Below are 24,038 nucleotides of genomic sequence, written 5' to 3'. Positions count from 1 at the left end.
GTTCACTCATCACATTCTTTCATTTCAAAACTACGATTGAGAAACGTGTGTCATGAGTCCTTTTATTGAAAAAGTGCCATTCTTTCCGGGGTTGTTGTTTTTTTCTGCCCTCACTTTGTAAACTTTGTCAACATGAAACACTGACCGCCATCAAATCTCACAAACGAAAAGAGAACCGAGCGCATCTCCTTGAGCTGCGTGGGCCATGCTCAACCTTAGCGCATTCCTCCTTCCGTCGATGCTAAGCAGACGTGGGACTGATGGTAAATCGCGTTTGTTTGGCCAAAGAAAAAAGGTTGGCAAACTTCAAGTGAGACCTGAATGCACACAAACAGCAAGACTGAATACGCAACATGCTGACCGCACACCACACTCGCACTAAGATAAAACATTGTCAAGTCCCCGCCATTAGCACCGGCCGGTCGGCGAGTGTGCTGCGTGTGATGTTAGCTTGCCTCGCTAACGTCCCTCAAGTGAGCCGACCACAGCAAATAAATACGGAATGGGAGTTAGGATAGCGCACAGCCACGTGGGCTAACGTGCATAGCGCCCTGTTTTTTTGGTTTGCTTTTTCTTTCGACTGAAACAAAGTATACAAGCACACAAACACCACAAGGTCCAAAATAGGGTCCCCCCCCAGCTGACGGCTCACGTTCACCTCAATGTGATCTTCTCGCCTCTTGTTCCCATGTGACAAAAGCGTTTGCATCAAGTGTAGAAAAGGCCGACCGCCGTAAACTGGTGCGGAAGCCGAGCCGTTGCCCGGGCGGAAAGGCACGTCCCCGACGCTCGTGGGCCTCGGGATGCTGCCGACTATTGACATTTCCACACAAACAAACTGGAAGGAGAAAGAAAGTCATGTCACATTTCATGTCTTCAACGGTGACAAGGTAGAAGCCCAAAGAAACAAACAAGGAGCCTATCTTCCCTCCTACTTTTCATTTTCAATTCAAGCAGCAAAGCAAAAAGCCATGGTTTATCGTTTAGAGACCCCGTTCTACTTCAAATTGGTCCCAAGGGGCAAACTTTCAAGGCCATCGATGGGGGGGTGCTCAGAGACAGCAGGCAGACCATCCGCGTCGTGTCCAACCGGGGCCCCGCCCACTTTCAAAAACATAGTGTTGAAAAACACTTTTATGGTCACCTGCAGTCGCTGCCGCCGGCGCTGATGACAAACTTGTCGTCGCAGGAGAAACGAATGTTGGTCACGTGAGCCGAGTGGCCCGAGTAGCGCTTGTGCTTGGCCTGGAAATGAAGACCCCGATTAGCTCGGCGCTCGCCCACGGCGCTCGCCCACGGCGCTCGCCCACGTACGAATTTCTCCGAGCAGGGGAAGTCGAAGAGCTTGATGAGGCCAAAGTCGTCACCAGTCACCAAGTTGAGGCCGGCGCGGGACACGCACGCGCAGTTGACGTCGGCTTTGTCGGCGTTACGAGGCCAAACGCCCAGAACCTCGTCGCCCAGGATGCTGCACACAAACAGCCAGACGCCGCTTTCAGCCGGCGCGGGGGGGTGTTAAGGTTAGGCTTGGGGGTGTCCTCCCTCACCTGGTCCAAGTGGCCCAAGTGATCCTCTCGGTCAGGGAGGCGTCGGCGACCATCTTGCCCGAAGGAACCTCGTGCACCTGCCGGGCGTAGGTACTGGTGGACACCTGCGAGTCAGCGGGGGCGGTCAGCCCAAGAGACGTCCGGCCCGGCCGGCGGAAGGCCTTCGAAGGAGCCGGGTCCCCCACCTGGATGCGCCGGCCGTCGGCCGAGAAGTCCATCTGGATGACGCCACCCGGGATGTCCTTGCAGTAGCCCACGCGGTTGAGCGAGGAGCCCAGGGCCAGGTCGTAGAAGTCCACGGCACTCTCGGCGCACCCCACCGCCAGGAAACGGTTGTCTGGGCTAAATCTAGCGGGATGATAAAAATATTTACAAACAAAAAACCATATCCAGTCACTCATTTTTTAAAAAACAAGCACAAACACTGTGGAAGCCTGCTTCAGCATTCTTGACAGACTCGACACGGATGCCGTTGGCTGCGTCTGATGGGCAGATGTTTTTCAGGCCAACTCGCCGCCGCTCGCCCGCCACGTCATCAAATGCTCGACCGACAATGACATCGTCGACGGCGGCATCGAACTTTACGTTCACCTCGGTTCATTGAGTTTTTTTCAATCCCCCCCAAGATTTTTCCGAGATCAATTGTTGTTTGTTTGTTTGTTTTGAAACGGGCCGATCGCCAGTGGACGGCGTGAAGCTGAATTGATGCCATGTGCTGACTTTTGAGTTTGCTTCTATTTTTCAAGTTTGTTTGCCAGGCTGGAGCGAGCGCAGCCGGTCGGTCGGTCGGTCGGTCGATCGGCGAGGGCTCGGTCGGCACGGCGTACCCGACGTCCTGGACGGCGGCGCTGCGGTCTCGCTTCTTCCCCCACACGGTGAGCGAGTTGACCAGCAGGATCACGAACTCTCCGTTGTCCATGCCGATGGCAAGCATCTCTCCGTTGGGGCTGTACGCGGTGCACTTGGCGGGATGGCCCAGGGTCACCTTGTTCAGGAGTTTCTAGGAGACCACCGAGGCCTTGGTCAAGCGAGGGGAAAGGGAGGCAAAAGGGAGCGCTGGGCACGCGCACCTTATCGGCCAGGTCCCAAATGCGGATGGTTCCATCGTCGCCGGCCGAGATGAAGACGTCTTTGAAAGGGTGCGCGTCGAGTCCCCAGATGCCGCCCCGAGTGTGTCCGTTGATCATGGTGTTGGAGGCGGCGTTCTTCTCGCCCACTTCGATAATCTCGCCGTCTTTGGTTCCCACCAGGATCTTCCCCTGGACCGGCACAAAACGGGCCGGCCGGGTTTGTTTGATCCAATTTGAGACAAATGTAAATCATCAGAAGCCGTCCATCATTCAGGCTGCAGAGCGGAGCTTCCGTCGGTCGCATCGTTTGACGCGTCGCCGAACGTGATCTTTGGCTACCTTGCCTCTGCAGACGGAGCGGACGTTCTCCACAGCTTGGCCAGTCTCCAGCTGAAAGGCTCGGCACCGCTTCATCTCCTGGTCCCAAAGTTTGACGGCGCCACCCTCCTTGGTCCTGCCAAAACCAAACAAATTTGCTTCTTTTGGAACCCCAAAAAGCGGGTGGCGCAGGCGGGCGGCGTACTCACGGACGTTCTTTTCCACCCGTGACGATGAGTCCGTCCCTCAGCGTGGTGTACATGCTGAAGACAGGCCCGCTGTGCGCCTTGGCCACCACCCGCACCAGGAAGTGCTCCCTCCACACGTACACGTCGCCGTTGATGGCGCCGGTGAAGGTCAGGTTGTTCTAGCGCGGGCGCGGCAGAGCTGCCTCAACACACGAGCCCTCGCCAGCCAGCACAGAGCCCCAAAGGCGGACGGGAACTCACGGCTCCAAAGGCCACCGCCAACATGGTCTGCATGCGGCCGTCCTCCACGCCGCCCAGCACGCCTTTCTTGTACAAGAGCGAGCCGCCCGCCAGAGTCCAGAACTTGATGTGCTTGATGCCCACCGACACAAACTGGCTGTCCGAGTCCGGCCGGAACTCCACGGCAAAGATGCGCTCCGGGTGGCCCCCTTTGCTGGTCACCCTGGCACCTGCCGTCAAAAGGCACGTGGCACCAGGGACAACGCCCAGCGAGCGCACCCAGCACCCGCCCGGCGCCCGCCTCACCCACCTTCCTGCCACCTCCAGACGCTGATGACATGTTCGGGCTCCACCCCCACGGACAGCAGCAGCTTCCCCGTAGCGCTGAAGTTGACGTAGCCCACACCTTTGGGGTGGGAGCAGCGCAGGATGGACAAGGTCTGCTTGGTCACGGCGTCCCACACGTGGATGGATGGAGCCAAACCTGCGGCCGGACAGCGCAGCGGTAAGGACGCCGTCGCGTTAAACGCTATGGCGGGAGGAAGGGAGGGAGGGAGGGAGGGAGGGAGGGAGGGAGGAAGGAAGGAAGGGAGGAAGGGAGGAAGGGAGGAAGGGAGGAAAGAAAGAAAGAAAGAAAGAAGGAAGGAAGGAAGCGGCCGCGGGCCAGCGTGCGACTCTCGGTGGACCCGCGTATACCCTTTTAGAGCTGATCTACCACACTGAGTCGGTGTCTCGCCTTGGACACAAACAACACGTGCGGCCGAAAGATGGACGGTGAGGTGGGCGGGGCTTACCTGGGAACTCTGCAATGTCACCTGATGGAGGGGTGGAGACAACATGGATGCAAAAAAAACAACAACAACAATAAAAGAAAAAGCGGCAAAAAGTGGCATATGGAGCAAAAGCAGCCGAGTTCATGCGGCGGCGGGGCGATTTCCCGACCGGCCGACCGAGCGACTGACTCACCGATCTGCCCGGTGGCGATGACGTTTTGGTATTTGGGGTGCTGGTTGACGGTCAGGCACAGGATGTCGTCGGTGTGCTCCAGATAGAAACTCTGCGTCCCTGTGGGGAAAGCAAAACCAATGTCAAAAGCTGGCCCAATCGGCCATTTTCACAATACGGATGGACGCTTTAGACAAAAACGAATCCCTAAACGAACAGAAACGACTACAAACCCGAGGACAGGTTCTGCACCACGGCCGCGGCCGCCGTGTGGAAGACAATGTCGGCGCCGTCGTTGAGGTAGTGCAGGTTGTTACGGCAGTCCGAGCCTCGGTAGCCAAAGACGTGATCCAGCCGGAGGTCCTAGGGAAGCAACCGGACCCGCAGTCAGAGCGGTCAGCCTGTCCACGCTGAGCCTGGACTCACCTCCACCGCCTTCCTCTTCTTGGACACCTGGTTCCTCATCAGCTTGTCGGGCAGCGGAGTGGCCCGACTCACCGGGGCTCTGCAAAGACCGGCAAGGGCTCCAGAAGTGCCTTTGAGCGAGCCGTGAGAAGCGCGCACGGCGGCGGCGGCGGCGGCGGCTACCTCTCTTCCACGGCAGGTTCCTTGTACTGCAGGTGAGGTTTGGTACCAGTCATCTTCCTGATGCCGGCCGAGTAGACCTTGGTCACGTAGTCCACGGCCCTCTCGCGAGCCACATCGCTGTCGTAGCCTGACCACACCACACCGCACCGCACGGTGGCGAGGTCGGACGAGAGCGAGAGAGCGAGCACCCCATCGGGCGCCCAGTCCCTTTCCAAAGGGCGAGGTGAATGTGGCTTTTACCTCCGTCTTCCTCTGCGTCGTCGTCCGACTCTTCACTGTCGGCCGCTTGGTTCTCCTTGTGACCCGGAGGCTCCCTGCTCCAAATCATCAGCGCCGTGTCGGCCCCGCCAACCGACAGCAGCAGCGCGTCGTCGTTGGACCAGCGGACGTTGGTCACGTTGATGCTGTGGCCCGCGTACTTCTTGAACTTGGAGAACTGACCCTGGGGGCGGAAAAGAGGCACCGAGGTCAAAGGAACGGCACCAGCGGGCAGGCGCCTTGTTAGGGTTTTCCAGGTTATCTTTATCGTAGGATTATGTTGGAATGCAACCTGTAATAAATAACCTAGCTAGATTAGTTTTATGCTTATGTTGGAATGCAACAGGTAATAAATAACCCACCTTGTCCTCTCCTACACAAGGTCGTAAAACATCCCCTGATATGTTTTGACGAGAGGACAAGGGCTTTCTATCCAGCCTACTCATACCCCCACTCTGTTTCTCTTAATAAATATGCCCTTGCAGGGTGGAGAGTTCAGACCTCCATTCGAACATCGCTGCACGCACAGCGACGAATGGACTCTCCACCTGTAGGTGTCTAAAAGGACTTACTTGTCTCCCGTGTGGTTCTTGCAAAATAAGTTGGAGTGAGCAAATCTCTAACACGCCTCACCCCGCACGGGAAGCCGAAGAGCTTCAGGAAGCCAAAGTCGTCCCCGCTGGCCAGCACTTTCCCGTCTTTGCTGAGCGCCGACGCGTTGACGAAGCCGAACGCGGGCCAGATGCCCTCGCAGCTGGGACCCAGAACCGAAGTCCAGCTGGCCCACTCCAGCTTGGCCAGCTGCAAAGGCAGGCCGGCGGAAGGGGGGCAAGGCTCAATGTGGAGAAAAGGCAGAACGTCAGAGCGCCACGAGCCACGCCACTCACGAGCCACGCCACTCACGGGCCACGCCACTTTGACACAGGCAGGTCGGCGAATAGCAAAGGACCCACCTCGGCCGCTTCGATGCTCTGCTGGCGTCCTCGAGGAGCCTCAAAGAAGAGCTGCTCTTTGGTTCCCGTGTTGACCCGCACCAGTTTTCCTGCAGCCAGTGGTCCACAGCTGAAGCGCTTGCGGCAGAGGCGGCAAAGGCGCGGGCGGCTTGAGCCTGACCTCTGGAGTCCCAGTCCAGGTGAGTGACGACGCTCGCGGCTCCTTTGCAGATGCCCACTCTCTTGCTGGTCAGCACATTGTAGATGTCCACAAAGGAATCGTGGGAAGCCACGGCCAGGTACTTGCCAGCGCCTGCGACAACGTGAGCCAAACCACGTGAGCCAAACCAGGTGAGCCCAACGACATGACCGGCGGCCGGCCAGTGCCGCTCACCGCGCTGGCCTTCAACTACCTGGGGAGAAGCGGATGTCGGAGATGAGCTCCCTGCGGTGGTGGAAGCTCACCATATCTTCCAGCGTGTCGGCATTGACCACCAGGAAGCTACCGTCGTTCAGGCCCACCGCCAGAGCTTTGCCGTCGGGAGAGAAGGCGCAGCAGCGCCCGCCTTTGTGACGCACAAACACCGAATGAGAGCGAGAGAGAGAGAGCGAGAGAGAGTGAGAGAGAGAGCGAGAGAGCGCGAGCGAGAGAGAGAGAGAGAGAGAGAGAGAGAGAGAGAGAGAGAGAGAGAGAGAGAGAGAGAGAGAGAGAGAGAGAGAGAGAGAGAGAGAGAGAGAGAGAGAGAGAGAGAGAGAGAGAGAGAGCTCCCGGAGCGGCAAAGGCGGGACTCGGGCGGACCTTTCTTCAGCTTGCGCACGGCCACCATTCGGTGATTGGCCGACAGTTCCCACATCCTCAGAGTTTTGTCATCGCTGACAGTGGCGCAGATGGGCAGCAGCGGATGGGCGGCCAAACCCCACACCTCGCCCTCCATGTGACCCTGAAGGCGACCAAGAGACGGTGACGCCCAGGCCAGGACGTCTCCAGGGGTTCCAGTCTCAAGCGCTGGCTGACCTGGACCAGCAGGGTCATGGGCCCGCTCTTGTCAATCTCCAGAATTTCCCCGTTCTTGGTGCCTACGAGAATGTGGCCGTGACCCAGCGCGATGGCTCGGATGGACGGGTTGTCTTCCAGCAGCAGTCCTGGAGAGGAGAGGAAAGGCTCGTTAGGGTGCACCACTCGGCGCCACTCGCCGACCACCTTTGCCACCTTTGGACGAGGGGGAGAGAAGCGCCCTCTTGATGGCGTAGGTCTTCAGACATCTTTCAAAGGCGTCGTCCCACAGTTCCACCACACCGTCCTTGCCGCCTGTCACGAAACCCTGGCCAGGCCCGGCCAGCCCAGAAGCACCGCAATCAGGCCAGACCTACCAAAGCACGTACGGTCGAAATGCGGCGGCGGGGGCCGGACCGGACCTTATCCAGGGAACACATGGCGAAGACGGGCCCGTCGTGGGCCTTGACCGTCTTGAGCAGCGTGGTTTCCCGCCAAACGTAAACATCACCGTTGGTGGCCCCTGAGTACAGCGAGTCCTCGGAGCGGCCGTAACACGCCGCCATCATGGTCTCCTGCTTGCCGAGGTTGCCGAAGATTCCGCGCTTGAACGTCAGACCGCCGCCTGGTCGGCGGGGAAGAAAACAAAGCGGCAAACAAAGGTCAACGCGGCGTCCACCCTGCACCTTTGTTTGCTGCTCGGCGTCCACGTTTTCTTCCGGCGCCCTTTCGCCCCGCTGAAGTGCCTGCCTGAGTGTTGCCAGAACTTGATGTGCTTGGTCCCCAGCGTGACCAGCTTGTCCGCCCGGAAGGGGTTGCTCTTTACCACAAATACTTTGTCCTTGTGACCTCTGGGAGAAAAGCAGAGCGAGTCAAGGGCAAGGCCGGCCAGCTGGGCTCACTCAGGCGTCCACCTGCTTTTGGCCAGTCGCTCGCCCTTCTTCCAGTCCCAGATGACCACCGAGTGGAAATGGTCCATTCCGACGGAAACCAAAGCCTTGCCGTCGGCTGCGAGCGCAAAGCGTCGAGATCACGCCAGGAACTCCGGGGAGGGAGGGATGGAAAGGCGCCACTTACTTACCGCTAAAGTCCAGCGCGCATACGCCAGCGCTGTGGTGGCCTCGGAGAAGCGACAGACATTTCAGAGTGGCCACGTCCCACACGTGCATGGCCGGGTCTCGGCCCACCTGCAGTTAGGGTAGTTAGGGTTTCTGGGCCAGGCCGGGCTGGGCCGGGTGGCATACCTGCGCGCTGGCGGCGATGTCTTTCACGGGGTGCACGGCCAGGCTGAGGATGTCGTCGTCGTGGCCCCGATAGAAGCGCTGAGTGTGCTGCAGCCGGTTGTAGACCACGGCCACGGCGGCAACGTGGTACAGCACCTCGCCCGTTTGACTGTAGAACAGGTTGTTACGGCAGTCGAAGCCCCGGTACCTGCATGGGGGCGGTGGGGCGTCAGACAACTTTGAATAGAAGAAGGGCGAGCGGGCCGCCCAGCTGGCCCGCCAGCCGTCCGGCCGGCCGCCCGCCACGCCCAAATATTTGCTCATTGGCCACCACGGGTGAAGGCGGGTGGTCTCGCAAGATTTGGACTTTGAGCCGCGTGGGGCTTGGCGGCGGTTCTGGCAAGGCGGCCGACGCCACCAAAAGTGTGAAAAGTGCAATTTCACCCGTGGACAAACTGCAGACAAAGCGCCTCCTCCGGAGCTTTCTGCCTCTTCAGCGAACCAATCAGCTTCCCGCGCAGCTGGGGCAGATCATCCTTGTAAACCTGCCCACGCGCAGAGGGTTAGGGTTGTTGGGTTAGGGTTGGGCTCGGCCCTGGCTTGCTTGCGCGCTCGCTCGCTCGCTCACCTGCCGTTCGTAGCTGCGCTGAGATTCCTGCTCCACGTCCGAGTCGATCTCAGGCACGTCGGACACGTCAGAGTCCGAGTCGCCGCTGTTGGAGTCGGCGTAGCCTTCTGAGGATGCACGGGACACAGGAACGTGTCTCCGGATGGCTGGCCGTGTGGCTTAGGTTTGGGTGAGCTCACCTTGGAGGAGGGGCTCCAGGACGCCGTTCATGATGCCCTCGGGCAGGAAGCGCCACTGGAAGACGGCGTGGTCGGCCCCCCCGGTGCTGAGCACCCACTGCAGGTCGCTGGACCAGCGCACGTTGGTGACGTGGGCCGAGTGGCCCACATACTTTTTGAATTTAGCGCCTGCGGAAGGGACGGAAGGGCTCAGAGACGGCGGGCTCGGCGGGCTCGGCGGCTCGGACCTTTCTTGTGGCACGGGAAGCGGAAGAGTTTGACCAGGCCCAGGTCATCGCCGGCTGCCAGCACGGCGCCGCTGTAGTTGGCGTCCACCGAGTTGACGCTGGTCACGTTGGAGTATTTGGGCCAGATGCCGTTGACTTCTGGGCCCAGCACGCCGGTCCAGGTCATCCAGTGGACCCCCTTGGCCTCCTCCTCGGACACCGGCTTTCCTGCTGTAGACCGGGTGAAAGGTCCGCGTTCAGAAAAAAAGCCAGTCGCTTAACACCGTTCGGGCTGCGTCTGAGCTTTACCCGGCGTCCGGTAAAAGAGGCGCTCCCCGGCGCCGTCGTTGGTTTGCAGGAAGCGCGAGTCGACCGACCAGTCCAGGTGCGTGATGAACGAGGTGGAGCGGGCGCACTCGCCCACTTTTTTAAAGCGCTGCGCCACGGCGTAGATGTCCACCACGCCGTCGTTGGAGCCCGCTGCTAAGAAGGAGCCGTCCGGAGAGAACTTGAGCTCGTGTATCACCTCCTTGCGGTCCTTAATGTGCACCACCTCCGTCATGTCCCTGAGCACCCGAGTTCCGGTCATCCACACCTGCTGCTGGCGCTGGCGGCGCACGGGGCCGGCCGGTCGGCTCACCTGACTCGCAGGACGGTGAAGGAGCCGTCCTTCATGCCGAGAGCCAGCTGGGAGCCGTCGTTGTTGAAAGAAACGCTGCGCACCGACTCCTCCATGTTGCAGCGGGCCAGCAGCGTGTGGTCGGGAAGGCTCCACAGCCTGCGTGCGCGCAATTAGAAACCATTCAGCCATTTGAGTCAATAGAAAAGGAAAGAAATTTGCTTGAGAGCCACATCATCGTTGTCATCTAACTTTCCAGTGCCAATGAGGGCACAGAAAATAGAGGAGGAACCTTGGCGAGTGGCAACGCAAGATGGCCGCCAATCAGCCAGCCAGCCGGCCGGCCGGCCAGCCAGCCAGCCGGCCAGCCAGCCGGCCAGCCAGCCAGCCAGCCAGCCAGCCGACCAGCCAGCCAGCCAGCCAGATTCTCTTTTTTTCTCGCCACGGCGGGCAGGCAGGCAGGCAGGCAGGCGGAAAGCCAAGCGCAAAAGCGTGCTTGCTCACCTCACAGATCGGTCGTCGCTGCCGGTGACGGCGAGGGGTTGCTTGGGGTGGAGGTCCAGCCCCCACAGCTCACCCTCGCTGTGGCCCTGCATCAGCAGCAGCGGTTTGTCCCTGTCGCGGACCATGACCTCGAAGATCTCGCTGTCCTGCGTCCCGGCCAGAATGCGCTCGGCCTTCCAGCACACACTGCGAATGGACAGACCTGAAAGCACAGACGGAACCGTGACGCAGCAGTGCCGCCGGCGCCACGCAGCAGTGCCGCCGCCGTCGCCTCCCACCTTTGTAGCCCTGCTCGGCTTCTCGCAGGTCGATTTTGGTGATGGGCTTGAAGTCGACGTCCCAAAGGCGCACGCAACCGTCCCGTCCTCCCGTGGCAAAACCTTCCTCGCTGGCGTGCATGCTGAAGATTCCTGCCTGGAAGGCGTGGTCAGCTCGGCCACGTAAACGGCCCGCCCGCAAAGCCACTCGCCCAGCCACTCGCCCAGCCACTCGCCCAGCCACTCGCCCAGCCACTCGCCCAGCCACTCGCCCAGCCACTCGCCCAGCCGCTCGCCCAGCCACTCGCCTAGCCACTCGCCCAGCCGCTCGCCCAGCCACTCGCCCAGCCACTCGCCCGCCATCTGCCTACGTACCGCGTGCGCCGCCTGCACGGTCCGGACCAGCGCCACTCCCCTCCACACGTACACGTCTCCGTTGAGCGCTCCCGAGTAGGTGGTCTGCTCCTTGGCGGTGGCCACGCACAAAATGGTCTGCAGGTCGCCCGTCTTGCCAAAGATCCCGCGTTTGGGGGTCAGGGCATTGCCGCACAGAGTCCAGAACTGAAGAGCGGACGCTGACGTTAAAACGTCGGCAGGTTCCGCAAACATCCGATACGTCCCGAATCGGAATGGAGTCAAATTGCTGCTTTCGCTTCCGTTCACCTTGATGTGTTTGACGCCGCAGCTGACCAGTCGCGTCGAGAGCTGCGGGTCCCAGGCCACGTCAAAGATCTGCAGGAAGTCGAGCGCAGGTCAACAGAGCCGGAGGCTTTGGTCGGAGGCCGGGCGGGCGGCCGGGCGGACGGACAGACGGGTGGCCAGACTCGTACTCTGTCCGAGTGTCCGCTGGCCGAGGCGAGGACGCGTCCTCTTCTCCAGTCCCACACGCACACCGTGTTCTTGGCGTCCAGACCCACCGAGGCCAGGCGCTGCGGTGACACGGCACGTCAAGCCTGTGTGTGTGTGTGTGTGTGTGTGTGTGTGTGTGTGTGTGTGTGTGTGAGGCTGGGGGGCACGTTTGGGGCCTCACCTGTCCGTCGGCGTCGAAAGCCAAACAGGCCACGCCGTGGGTGTGTGCGTCGCGCAGGATGGAGACTGTCTGCATGGCGTAGGTGTCCCACACGCACACGTACGGCTCCTTGCCCACCTGACCCGTGGCCACCTGCACTTTGTCGGGATGCAGCGCCAGGCTGCCCGCCGCGCAAACACAAAATCGTGCGTGAACAACACACATCTTTGTCCTTTTCAGCCCTTTGCGTCCATGTCGTCCGTCACCAAACAATTTGCACGCATCAACGAGCACCACTTTGACGGCTGACCTGATGATGTCGTCGTCGTGTCCCAAGTAGAACTTCTGGGTGTGCTCTCGGGCGTTGTAGACCACGCCCACCCCGGCCACAAAGTAGACCAGCTCCTTGCCGGCCGTGTAGAAGAGGTTGTTGCGGCACTGGTGGCCGCGGTAGCCGTGGATCCACTCCAGCCTTAGCTGGCAGCGCGGCGCCGTCTTGTCCGCCATCGCAAAGGCTCACGGGCGCCTTCTCGCCACCGCGCCTGCCATGACTTCCTGTCAAGACTTTGGCAAGAAGACGAACGGCTAAATTGCGCTGACAGACATCTGAAACAAGCGTCATCACACGGTGATTGATGGTGCCTTTTGCTTGAACATTTTCAACATCCATCCATCCATTGAGGAATCAAGCGTCACTCACATTAGTCAACAACAAATTCCCAGTTCCCAGACCTTTTGAACATGACATTTGGGTTTTAGTGTCTGTCAATACTCTCGCTCGCTGGCTCACAGTGAGGAGCACACGCGAGACCGAGACCTGGCGAGGGTTACGCCTACACACAATTGGAGCTTCTTGCACCCACTCACATGGCGCCTTTATTTGATTTGAGTTTGTTTGTTTGCTTGTTTGTTTGTTTTGTTCGCAGATTTGAATCAAGCCCGCGTGTGTGGGAACCTCGGGTCGACAGTTTAGCTCGTTAAAATGTCACTATCAGGGGGAAATAATCCTTGCACCTGCTGCCCTGTGGTCTCTGACGTCATCAGCATCTTCACATTCTGCCCAAAGGAAGACGACAGCGGTCCAGAGCGGCCATCCCTCCGTCCGTCCGTCCGTCTGGCGTCTCCGTTCCAGAACCTCGGGTCAGAATCACAGCCGAGGACCGAATTGAAGGAGGCAAGCAAGGACGATGGAAGGCGGATCACTGAGCCCGCCGACCGCGCACGGGGAAAAGGGAAGATTAATACCTCCAGATCCGGGCAGCGCCCTTCATAATAAAACTAATCCTGCTAAAACGGCTAATTCACTATCCATGCAACAAAACATAACTAAAGCAAAAAGAGGGCGGGTTTCCAATCCCTTGATGAATCTTGCACTCCACACAAAGTTGCTTTCAACACGGTGAGCGGTCTCAACGAAATGCTTTTATGTTGAAGCGTGGAACATCATCCACGTCGAAGTTCCCACTCCCTCCCTCTGTCCAAATTCACAGGCTGCGTCCTCCGAAGGCCGGTCGGAAGGATACATGACGTCATACTCGGAGCGCCCGACATCAGGTCACGTGACACACGACTTTGAAACCGGCGTTCGTTTCCAGGGCCTGTTTCTTATCATTACTTTTTAAAATATAGTAGGTACTCAGAACATGTAAGCACAACTGCTGGTAGGTGTCAAACATAGAGCTGAAAAGAGAGGCTAAATGAAGGTGACATCTTCAATGCCTACATCGACGGCCCGTCTGTCTCCATAGAAACCAGGGCAGATTCAACGCCTGGTAGCGTGAATGTCGACACCGGCGGTGCGGACCGGTCGCGCCGGAAATGACGCCATGTCGTCGCCACATCGTGCGTCGAAGGACGACGCCATCTATTTGTACGGGGCTATTCCGCCTGTCCAAATTCGCAACGGCCTATGCAGTCCACGAGGGAGGGCGGAGCTTTCGGGGCTGCTGCGAAGGACCCAGTCTTCGGATTGGCATTCTGTGAACTTGGGCCCAGCTCCAAAACACTTCGTCCGTCACACTTTTTGCCGTCTTTCCAGACATTTCTTCACGTGTATTTGTCACTAGTCGATGCGGCGGCGATCAGATTTGCGCCATAAATGGATTAAAAGCGAAAAGGTACGTCCCGTTGGTTTACATGGTCAAGTTGCGCCGTTCACGTGTGTGTATGATCATTTGAGCAAACGGAGCATTATGTCTGCGTACTAAATGAGATTTCTGAGTGCGTGGACATTTCCAAACATTTTCTTCTAAAGCGCAATCCCGAAACGTGCGATTGTGCGCGTGAGCGTGCTCACGCTCGTGTAGTTACGAATGTATGTGCGTGCGCGGAGCCGGCTGGGAGCGTCCACGCGGATGTGGGAGCGGGTGTGAGTACGCGTGCACACTCGCGTCGGGTCAAATCCCAAAAAGAGGCCACTCTGCCCGACCTCTGGATACTTGAAATGATACTCGAAGACGCGATACATTTCACGGAGGACTGACTGCGCGATATGGGGCTGTCGCATATTGCAATAGCCAAAAATTGCGGCATCTTTATTATCGAATGAAATAATGACATGTTTTTTTTGTTGTTGTTTTTTTACGTTACGGCCTGAGGCACATCCTATTGCTCCCAGTGCAACGTTTGGCAATGCTCGTGTTTGTTATGCATTTGCCGTTTTGGCATCCAAGCAGTTTTCAGCCTCTGCGTGCGGCCACTTGGCCCGGCCGGGCCTTCGAGGGCTCGGTGGCCACGTTCCCAAGTGACGTCGTCTTTTCTTTCCTTTCGCTCGGCCGTCAGTGACCATGCTGCAGATGATGACGCTGACGTCACGGGGGGCGGCGAGGGCCGGCGTTCGGCGTCCGTCCCGCAGCACTATCGTGCCGCCCTTGCTCTGTCGTCCTGTGTCCGCCGCCGCCGCCCCTCTGCTGGCCTCTAAGCAGGTGAGCGAGCGAGTGATTGAGCGAGCGCTCCCCATCTCTGCCGGCATCACCCCTCACCTGTAACAACCGTAACCCGGCCCCGGCAGTTCAAAGGTCAGAGGAAGGAGCAGAGGCCAAAGGTGAGCGCCAACAAGCAGGAAGTGGAGATCAGGCAATCCATGACAGTGGAGGCCCTCGCACGAGCCATGAAGAAAGCCCCCGGTAAATTGCGATCAATTGATCAATCTGAAGGGGGAGGGCGACTTTCGAGGAGGAGCGCGAGCGACCAAGATGATCAAGTTGGTGGCATCGTAAAGTTGCGCAGGAGCCGTGGAAATCTGCCCACGAGCGAGCGTGCGCGCGCGCAGCTGCCAATTTGGAAGGACAATTTTGCACCTGCTTGAGTGGACAGTTGCGGCTGCACTGTGCTGTGTGTAGATCACGTGTTGGAGGCGCTGACGGACGCGCCGACGGACGCCGCCTCGGTGCTGGACGAGCGGCAAATCAAGGAAGCGGTGATGCGCTCGGGCATGAAGTTCCGCTGGGAGAAGCTGAGCCAGACGCCGCAGCGCCACAACAGAGACGCCGTGCCCAGGTGAGCCAGGCGGTAGCCGTTTGACGACGATCGCAACGACAAGAGTGCGGTGGGGGGGGGGACTGCCCGGGCAGGCCTTCCGCTTTTTTTCCCCCTTGGTACTGTGTGCGCAGACCCCCGGCGGATCCCGGCAGGCTGGTGCGGCGCCCCCCGGTGGTCACCATCATGGGCCACGTGGACCACGGCAAGACCACGCTGCTGGACAGCCTGAGGAAAAGCCAGCTGGCGGCGGCCGAGGCCGGCGGCATCACGCAGCGCATCGGCGCCTTCGCAGGTAGCGTCGCCCTTCCCTTTTGCGAGACGCGACGAGAAGATGATCGCCCAGCCCAAATATTTCATGCAATTGTGCCTGAACAGCACGCTGACTCAACGGGACCTTATAGTATACAGAGCCCATATGTGACCAACGTTTGCCGCCGCCGCCGCCGCCGCTGCTGCTTTATCGCCGGTCGTCTCTCTTTGAGCCCGCGCTGTTTTTGAACCGCAGTGGAGTTGGCGACGGGCGAGAGGATCACCTTCCTGGACACACCGGGTCACGCCGCCTTCTCGGCCATGAGGGCCCGCGGCGCCGGCGCCACCGACATCGTCATCCTGGTGGTGGCTGCCGACGATGGCGTCATGGACCAGACGGTGGAGTCCATCCGGCACGCCAAGAGGGCGGAAGGTACTGTCCAAACCGTACCGGACTTGACACCGAGTGTTTTCGCTATTATTGCCGTACGTTCAAATATGTTGCTTGTGCTGCTCCGCCCACATCTCGCTCATTCTTGCTGTGTGGCGGCAATACTCTCGGTGCGCCTTTTTGCCACGTGGGTGGTGAACACTTTGTATGTGTGGCTGTCATCTCGCTCGCAGTTCCCATCATCGTGGCGGTCAACAAATGCGACAAGGCTCGTGCCGATCCTCGGCGGGTCACACGAGAACTGCTGGCCCACGAAGTGGTGTGCGAGGACTTTGGGGGCGACGTCCAGGCCGTGCAAGTGTCGGCCCTGAAGGGGCACAACTTGCCAGCGCTGGTCGAGGCCACGGCGGCCCTAGCTGAGATTCTGGAGCTGAAGGCGGAACCCGAAGGCGCTGCCGAGGGCCTGGTGGTGGAGAGCCGCACGGACAAGGGCAAAGGGTGGGGTACCGGCCTTCCCTCATTCGCCACGGCGGGCGGGGCTCGCCAACCTCGGCTTCTCAAGAAGAGCCTTTTCGCTGGACTGGGCAAAAAAAGCGGCAATAACACCCAGGGAGGGCGTCCGCGTGTGCCTCAGCTCTCAAAATACCATCGGTCCTAGTTCGGAACATTTGGCTTTGCTGCGTCCGCTGAAAATAGCGAGGCGGGTTTCCTCCTTAGCCCCCGGACATCTATGTCGGGCCTCCTTTTGTAAAAGGAAGGGAGAGGTCTCTGTTTGAGAGCCACAGGTTGCAGACCCCCCGTTTGTCTGTCTGTCTGTCTGTCTGTGTGCGTGCTCGGCGGACTTGACGTGCCGGTGCTTGTCGCCCCTCAGTCCCGTGACCACCATGCTGGTCCAGCGGGGGGTACTGCGGCGAGGCTGCGTGCTGGTGGCGGGCAAGACCTGGGCCAAGGTGCGCCACCTGTGGGACGAGCACGGCTGTGCAGTGGAGGAGGCGGGGCCCGGCGTAGCGGTGGAGGTGGCGGGCTGGAAGGATGTGCCCTCTGCCGGCGACGTGGTCCTGGAGGTGGAGTCGGAGGTAGGCGTTCATTTGGCGTCCGCTCCTTTCAACTACTACTCCTCATATAGTGAAAGCGCGGAGCGTTATCTCAAGTGCGCAAATGTGATTCGCTCACGATTCGGTTCCTGGTTTGGTCCACATGTTGCGCATGAGAAAATCGGCTAAATGGTCGATTGTTGTTGTCTGGCGTCAAAGCCGTCGCTTGCTTGTCTGTTGTTCGCATACGCTGCGAAGCGCCGGCGCCGACGTTAGCGTGGATGTTGAGGTCATTCCAAACCTTCGAATAGCGATGCGGCCTAGCAAACGACGCTACGCCAAACTGACGGCGGGCACTTTGTGTCAGCAGCGGCGAGCCAAGGAGGTGGTGACGTGGCGGAGTCAGGAGGAGGAGCTGGAGCGGCAGGGGGCGGAGCAAAGCGCCGTGGAGGCCAAGCGGCGGGAGCACGACGACACCTACAGGAAGGAGAGGGCGGAGTTGGCGCATCTCGGTTGGCGGCAGAGGAAGTCGCTGCTCTACCGCAGCAACAAGAGCAAGTTTTCCAACAGGCCCGGCGAGAAAACGGCACCAGTGCACGTGGGCCTGCCGCTGGTCATCAAAGGTACGCGCCCCGCGCCGCGCCCCTGGCTGGCTGGCTGGCTGGCTGGCTGGCTGGCTGGCACGCCCGCCAAAAGGAATTTGAAATTGAAAGTGGCACTACTCCAACTGAGAGCAGGTGTGGCTGCAAAATTTGCCATCATGGGCCTTTTTCAAACGGCTTCTGCTGTGGTTGCGTGCCGTTAATGCTCCCTCTCGATTCGATAAGAACGCGCATTCAAGTGTTTTGTCCGTCCTACAATGGCTACAGGAGGTGAATGCAAATCACATCCATTGAACGCCGTGTCATGGCGGCGCCCGTCAAAGTGCACGCACGAAGAAGAAAGGACAGGCCAAGTAGCACGAGCGCGCAGATAAGAGCACCGTTCTTGCTTGTGCTTCTCCCCTACCTACGAAAAAGGACGTGTGAGCATTCGCTCAGTTATTTTAAGCGCGAGGCAAACTTAAAGGGAGCTGTCAATCCAACGGCGCGAGCCTAACAGGCTACAGACGGCAACTCCATAACGGACAATATTAGCGTATTAACAATATAGTGTACTCACTCGGTGTCAAAGACGCATGCGGTCACGTCGAACTCCCATCCGAACATGAGTCCGCCACAAGTTGTAAACAATCACTGAAATGCGAGGCAATTCTCGCGAGAATGTCATGTCAAGGTGACGTCACTTTGAGCGCACCGTAGACACGTCCCAATACGACGGTAATCAACACAACATTCATGCAAAAAAAAATTAAGAAAATCACCCTAAAAAAAAAAAAAAAAAATGACACAATAAACAACAACGCGCAGAAAAATAAAAGAAACGTTAACAAAAAAATCACAGAAGAAGTGGCAGAAATTTTTGTGTTTCTGTCCGTATGCCCTGCCCCCGGCAGCTGATGCGGACGGCTCCTTGGAGGCCATCTTGAACATCCTGGACACCTACGACGCCGACCATCAGTGCCGCCTGGACGTGGTGCACTTTGGCATCGGCGACGTCTCCGAAAACGACCTCAACATGGCGGAAACCTTTGGAGGTAGCCAGCTACCCAAAGCGGACGCCAGACCTCACGTCTGCCCGAGGCGCCGCGGCGAGCGAATGCCTTTGAGAGGCGGGTCCGGCCAATGACAATGTCGTCGCATAGCTACCGTGTCATACTCTTCTGCGACGCAAAGGCAAAACTCGTAACGTCGGTCTGCGGCGACAGCAGAGTTGCGTGACATCATATTTGATGTGGATGACGGCGGAAGAGGTAGTCACCGGGCGTCGCCCTCTCCGCCCCCAGGCAGCGTGTACGGCTTCAACGTGGCGGCGAGCAAGGCCATCCAGCAAACGGCGTCGCAGCGCAACATCCCCGTCAGGCTTCACGACATCATCTACAAAATGGTGGACGAGCTCAAGGCCGAGCTCGGCGACAAGCTACCGCCGCTGCTCACTTGCCAGATCCTGGGTGAGTCGCCACGGCCGGCGTGCGTGCGCGCTTCCGCCCCCTGATCATTTGCTTCCACCCCCAGGCGAGGCCACGGTCCTGGCCGTCTTTGACGTGACGGCAGGTAAAAAGAAGATGGCGGTGGCCGGCTGCCGCGTTGTCAAAGGTCAGCTGGAGCGCAAGATGAAGTTTCGACTGATTCGCGGCGGCCAGACGCTGTGGGAGGGTGAGCGCTTGGTCTTTGATTTTCTGCATCTCTCACCTTTTGTGCATGGCGCGTCTAGTGTTAAGACGTGCCCAAATTAATCTCCAAAGAGGAATTGAGCCAGATAGCTGGTCTGGTCTGGTCTGGCCTGGCCTGGCCTCCTTTTATTGAATGCAGTGAAGTCAAGATTGCGTTGTGTGTGTGCGTGCGCCTTTAGGAGGCCTGCTGGCGTTGAAGCATCACAAGGAGGACGTCAACACAGCCAAGGCGGGCAGCGAGTGCGGCCTGTCGGCCGACGGGAACATCACCTTCCTGCCCGGCGACGTGGTCCAGTGCTTCCGAGAAGCGGAGGAGCCGCAGGTCAGTGCCTGGGAGCCCCCCGGATTCTGAGGACCTCCAAAAACAAAGACGCCGGTTGAAAAAGACAAAAAGGAAAAAAAGCAAGTTGAAAGATGCCAGTTGAAAAAGACAAAAAGAAAAAAAAGGAAGTTGGCAGCCGCCTCTGCTGCTGCTGCTGCTTTGCCGCTTCCCCATTCAGACGGACGCCACCGCCTCGCCGAGAGCATCTCCCGCCTGGGTGTGCTGTGGAACACACAGAGTACAGCTTTCGATTTCTGGAGTTGCGGGAGATTTTTTTTTTTTTTTTAAAGGACTGCTATGCACTGGAGCGAAAAGAGAAGGAACACTTTGTGGGTGGATTGATTTGAATGAGCTTTGTGGGTGGCAGCAAATGCAATGGCTGCTCTTGAAGTAAAATGAATCAAATGGGTCTCGCCAGTCCATCTCTCGGCCACAAGTCCGTGCGGAACGGTCCCTCGCAGACACTCGGGCCGTCGAGACCAACGCGCGGCTCCAAGCGCAACGTGAATACAGAATAGTGACATCTTGTCAGGTTTGAATTGTTATGGCGCCTTACTATACATCCAGATTGGGAATCAAAAGACATTGCAGAGGCTACGCAATTCAGCCATCAAATTGACAACATTTTGGCCAAAGCAGGAATTGAAACATTTCTGCTTGAGCCCCTCACTGTTTTCATTTCAAAACCATACGTTTGGAAAGGGAAGAAGTGCTGTTGGGAGGATTTTGAGGTGGGTGAGTGAGTGAGTGAGTGAGTGAGTGAGTGAGTGAGTGAGTGAGTGAGTGAGTGAGTGAGTGAGTGAGTGAGTGAGCGAGCGAGCGAGCGAGCGAGCCAGCGAGCCAGCGAGCCAGCACGCACGCAGATCCCTCATTGGTTAATTGGCTGTGAATTAACACCACGGAAGGTCGGCTCCTCGCCAATGGCAGCAGCTGTTACCTGCGGGCCAGGTGAGGATTTGGCGGTCATGCCCCTTATCCCTTCAGGGGGTGCCGTCTCCACCACCTCCGGCGTCCTGAGCACAAAACGTTTGCTCGTCGACATCAACAGAACCGTTGCCACAATCCAAACCAAATGAGCCGCAGTCCTACCCCTCGCCGGTGGTCGCAGGCTCCGCCCCCTCCTCGTCCGTGGACTCGTCATGCTCCTCCTCAGCCTCCTCCGAGCTCAGATCGTCCAAGCCGGTCCTGTTGCCACGACAACAGCCAGACATCAGCGCATTTTTCCTCTGGACGTCCTTGCGACGGCACTCACCAAAAACACGCCGCCGTCTTCTTCTTCTTAGTTGGAGGATGGTTGTGGGCGGGGCCTGCTCGCTTGGAGGCCGTCGCTTGCAGACCTGGCCAAAATAGACAATGTGGTTTCTTTGCGCGCCGTATCTCAAGCGAGCTGGCGTGAAACCTTTGAGCACAGAGTCCTCCAGCCTCTCGGCCAGGCTGTGGCACTGGCGCTGGTAGGCGGGGTCGCTGAACTGATGCGCAGGCTCGGCCGTTTTCCTCTGCAGACGCTCGGCGCGCTGCCGCTCTTTCTCGGCCTCGCGCTCCGCTTGCTGCTTGAGCCACTCGCCCATCCTGCCGAACATAAACGAGTCAGACGGTACCGTGGAAAGGTACGAGTCGGTTGCCAGCACGTAGCACCAAAGCCCTTTTGTTGAGAAGAGGGTCTGGCAGCCAGCAAAGCTTTTTTTCCTCCATCGAGTCAGCGGATGAGAACCCATTTGCTGTGCTGCGTCCTGCGATTGGCAAAATATTCAAGCAAGGCCACTAAACATCACGTCGTAGCTTGCGCCCCAACTTTGACGCGACTTCATCAATTGTTGCGGATGCCGCTAGCAAATAGTTCTGGAGTCTCATCCAGTATTGCATCAGACTGGAAAAGGGAGGCTTCCGAGAGGCTGTGACCTTTGGACCCGCGTCCCAGTTAAAACCTCACCGGACGACTCGGATTCCAAAGCGCTCGCTCACCGAGTCCATTGACGACCCATTTGTTGAATGAGCACATTTTATCACTCACTCTTTCTCGTGGTTGACGTCTCGCAGGCGGCGTCCGCTCAGGTCTCGACAGGCCTCGCGATTGGTCGTCTTCTCGATCTGAGCGCCGAGTGCTCGCAGCATGGAGCCAAAGCCTGCCGGGAGCGGAGAGGTCGGGTCAGGTCAGGTCAAGAGGTCGGGTGGCTAAGCATCACCCGGCTTCCGTCCGGCCGGCCGCCCACCCGCCCCAAACCCCGCTCGCTCACCTCCTTTGCCTCCCGGGAGGCGGTGCACCAGCCGATAGACGGCGCCGCCCCGCAAACGCTCATCCGGCCGGGTCATGCGGCCGTCTCTGCTGACGTAGAAGTCGAGCGGCGACGACGGAGCCTGAAAGTCACAGCACCTCTTCAATATCAGCGTTAGCACGACGGATCGGACAGGGCATCGTTGAAGACGCCCGTGACGTTTCGCACGGTGGGACTCCAAATGAGATGACCACAATGTGCATAAGAGCGCGTTAGCGGGCGTTAGCTATGCTCGGCTAGGCTGCGCAATTTTGTTGCTATTTAATTGGGCCTCACTAACAGCTTGAAAAATCGGACAAAAGTCACATTTTAATAGTTGTGTCTGTGAACTTCCAAAGGTTTGGTGTTGTTTTGGTGCGTTGGTTATCTCGATCTCGTGGCCGCACAAGTAGTATTTCAAAAACGCACTCAAACGGATTCGCGGCCAATAACGTAGGGGGATTTCATTAGTATTTGTCAGCTATGGGGCCCTGAAGACTCTCATGCGATTAAGGCCTACACATATCAATTCCACAAAACTGTGTTCCGAGCTTCTGGATCATGGCCTCAAGAGTTTTTATTTTTATTTAATACACGTTATAGCTATTGTTGCCATGAAGATACTTGTAGCCACAAATTCACATTTGCTACCGATTTGGATCAGCTGTTATATTTTCGTGGCCATAAAATGACATTTGGGCACACATTTGGGCCAAATTAGTTGCGAAAGTACATTCAAGTGTATGGAACGTCAAACTGTCAAGTCTAAATATTACATATAGTGTGTACGTTTGCAAGACGACTTTTTTTCTAGCATTCCAAAGAATTTGAGAGTACGCTCAAGTGTTAACATGCTAACTGTTGCCTTAGCACAGCAGCTTAAAGTCAGTACATTTCGTCGTCCAAACTCACCCATTGTTGCACAAACCGCTCCAGAACATCTCCAACCGACGAACCTTGTGGGAAAACACACGGGGAAAAGCGCAAGCGGCCCGGGCCGCAAACAAAAACCTCCGTGCTCGTTTCCATGTTAACGTCACTCGGTGTTAGCCTCGCTTCTGTTTCCGCTTCTTCTTCGTTTCCGTCTTCTTCTTCTTCTTCCTTCAGTCGATCGGCTAACAACTTTGGGCCCTTTACCGCCACCATCTGAACTGGATCACTTATGCTAGTCACCTTTCAAAACATCCCATCCATCCAGCCAACCAGCCAAGCCAACCACCGCCTTTGGCCATAGAGCGCAAATATTTCCTGATGCTCATTTTTTACAAAATACAAACCAAAATAATGTCAGCACAAAAAATATCTCTTTGATTGTTTGGTGGGTGAGCATCCAGCAGGCGCACGCATCCTGTCTCCGCTGAGGAGCGCTAATGAGCGAGTGACAAAATGTCGGCCGTGTGGAAGGTCGCCCTCGTCGGCCGCCGAGCGCTTGCCCTGGTTCCGGCGGTCCCGCAGCGAAGCCCCTTCTGCTCCGGTTCCGGAACCTCCTCCGACAAGCCCAAGTCAGGCTTCGCGGCCGCCTTCACCTCCCAGTCGGAGCTCCGTCACCGCGAACCCTCTGCCGGAGCGTCGTCGGCCCGGGAAGAAGAGTCCACCACGTTCGCTGAGCTCCTTCGCCGCAGCCCTCTGGTCCAGATGGGACCGGGTAAAGACAAGACGGTGGTCGGGAAGATATTCCACGTCGTCGGCGACGACCTGTACGTCGACTTCGGCTCCAAGTTTCACGCCGTATGTCGACGTCCGGCGTCCGGCGACAAGCTACAGAGGGGCGCCAGGGTTCGCCTGAGGCTCCACGACGCCGAGCTCACCGGACGTTTCCTCGGGGCTGACGCCGACGTCACCCTGCTGGAGGCACACGCCACCCTTCTCGGAGCCCTGGACACCGCCGGCAGGGACGGACCGAGCCGCTCCTGAACCTGCCGGCGTTGGAACGTCCACGCGTGGCGATCACTTTCTTGACTCAGCATGTCGTTGGCCAAGCTAGGCTAATGCTAACAGAGCTGATCACATGGATCAAATACAAAAGCGATGCTTGAAGCTGGCTGATCCTGCCAGACTGTTTGTTCTTCCCGTTTTGGCAAGGCTTTCCTTCATTATTATTATTATTATTTTTTTTTATAAATAAAGACATGTATCTTCAAAGTATTTCCTACATTTTACCAACTAACTTCATGCAGGTGGATAGCGGCATGTGTTCACGCAGTCAGTACAAACCACGCTAAATGGATCGCTAAATGCATGTCAAGGGTAAAAATGAGAACCAAATCAAAGCAGTCAGGAAAGTGCGACTTGCCACTTTCATGCAGCAGCGCATATGCTAAAGTGAAGCTATC

The 24,038-nt window shown here is 57.9% G+C and overlaps 4 protein-coding genes across 6 annotated transcripts; 2 read left to right on the top strand and 2 right to left on the bottom strand.

Annotated features, from left to right (window-relative positions):
• Positions 1-48: 48 nt before the first annotated feature.
• On the bottom strand, positions 49-18,169 carry LOC148400007 (echinoderm microtubule-associated protein-like 6). 2 transcript variants are annotated; one of them, XM_088373867.1, is made up of 45 exons: positions 18,021-18,169; positions 12,951-17,336; positions 12,720-12,840; positions 12,016-12,269; positions 11,727-11,886; positions 11,527-11,625; positions 11,360-11,428; positions 11,072-11,257; positions 10,718-10,853; positions 10,440-10,641; positions 9,957-10,094; positions 9,626-9,882; positions 9,338-9,547; positions 9,111-9,278; positions 8,932-9,038; positions 8,748-8,848; positions 8,325-8,511; positions 8,162-8,267; positions 7,995-8,088; positions 7,831-7,931; positions 7,503-7,705; positions 7,297-7,408; positions 7,102-7,229; positions 6,886-7,027; positions 6,500-6,652; positions 6,268-6,399; positions 6,108-6,196; positions 5,788-5,955; positions 5,137-5,338; positions 4,897-5,023; positions 4,735-4,813; positions 4,542-4,671; positions 4,330-4,428; positions 4,158-4,178; positions 3,674-3,847; positions 3,385-3,593; positions 3,145-3,302; positions 2,957-3,071; positions 2,618-2,806; positions 2,375-2,547; positions 1,733-1,895; positions 1,548-1,651; positions 1,315-1,468; positions 1,145-1,245; positions 49-838 (listed from the first exon to the last, which is right to left on the bottom strand). In XM_088373867.1, the coding sequence occupies exons 4-45, from the start codon at positions 12,210-12,212 to the stop codon at positions 814-816; spliced, it is 5,868 nt and encodes a 1,955-aa protein (XP_088229993.1). In that variant the 5' UTR covers positions 12,213-12,269; positions 12,720-12,840; positions 12,951-17,336; positions 18,021-18,169; the 3' UTR covers positions 49-813. The 2 variants fall into 2 exon arrangements, with proteins under 2 accessions (XP_088229993.1, XP_088229994.1); XM_088373868.1 differs by lacking the exon at positions 4,158-4,178.
• mtif2 (mitochondrial translational initiation factor 2) lies at positions 13,541-20,639 on the top strand. Of its 2 annotated transcripts, XM_088373874.1 has the most exons (13): positions 13,541-13,822; positions 14,487-14,629; positions 14,716-14,830; positions 15,047-15,203; positions 15,317-15,477; positions 15,691-15,867; positions 16,059-16,323; positions 16,697-16,901; positions 17,230-17,482; positions 18,355-18,495; positions 18,745-18,909; positions 18,974-19,114; positions 19,311-20,639. In XM_088373874.1, exons 2-13 carry the CDS (start codon positions 14,492-14,494, stop codon positions 19,481-19,483), a joined length of 2,091 nt encoding a protein of 696 aa, XP_088230000.1. In that variant the 5' UTR covers positions 13,541-13,822; positions 14,487-14,491; the 3' UTR covers positions 19,484-20,639. The 2 variants fall into 2 exon arrangements, with proteins under 2 accessions (XP_088230000.1, XP_088230001.1); XM_088373875.1 differs by lacking the exon at positions 13,541-13,822 and having other exon boundaries at positions 14,612-14,629; positions 14,716-14,748.
• sde2 (SDE2 telomere maintenance homolog (S. pombe)) lies at positions 19,226-23,659 on the bottom strand. Its single transcript, XM_088373880.1, has 8 exons — positions 22,618-23,659; positions 21,688-21,808; positions 21,465-21,576; positions 20,853-21,022; positions 20,706-20,790; positions 20,543-20,638; positions 20,391-20,466; positions 19,226-19,675 (listed from the first exon to the last, which is right to left on the bottom strand). Exons 1-8 carry the CDS (start codon positions 22,849-22,851, stop codon positions 19,628-19,630), a joined length of 942 nt encoding a protein of 313 aa, XP_088230006.1. The 5' UTR covers positions 22,852-23,659; the 3' UTR covers positions 19,226-19,627.
• mrps28 (mitochondrial ribosomal protein S28) lies at positions 22,905-23,850 on the top strand. Its single transcript, XM_088373881.1, has one exon. The coding sequence runs from the start codon at positions 23,092-23,094 to the stop codon at positions 23,617-23,619; it is 528 nt and encodes a 175-aa protein (XP_088230007.1). The 5' UTR covers positions 22,905-23,091; the 3' UTR covers positions 23,620-23,850.
• The last annotated feature ends 188 nt before the right edge of the window (positions 23,851-24,038 follow it).

The sequence above is a fragment of the Syngnathus floridae genome, chromosome 4, assembly GCF_059516105.1.
Source record: "Syngnathus floridae isolate MCC-2025c chromosome 4, RoL_Sflo_1.0, whole genome shotgun sequence".
NCBI lineage: Eukaryota > Metazoa > Chordata > Actinopteri > Syngnathiformes > Syngnathidae > Syngnathus > Syngnathus floridae.
This window is presented reverse-complemented; position numbering and strand designations above follow the sequence as displayed.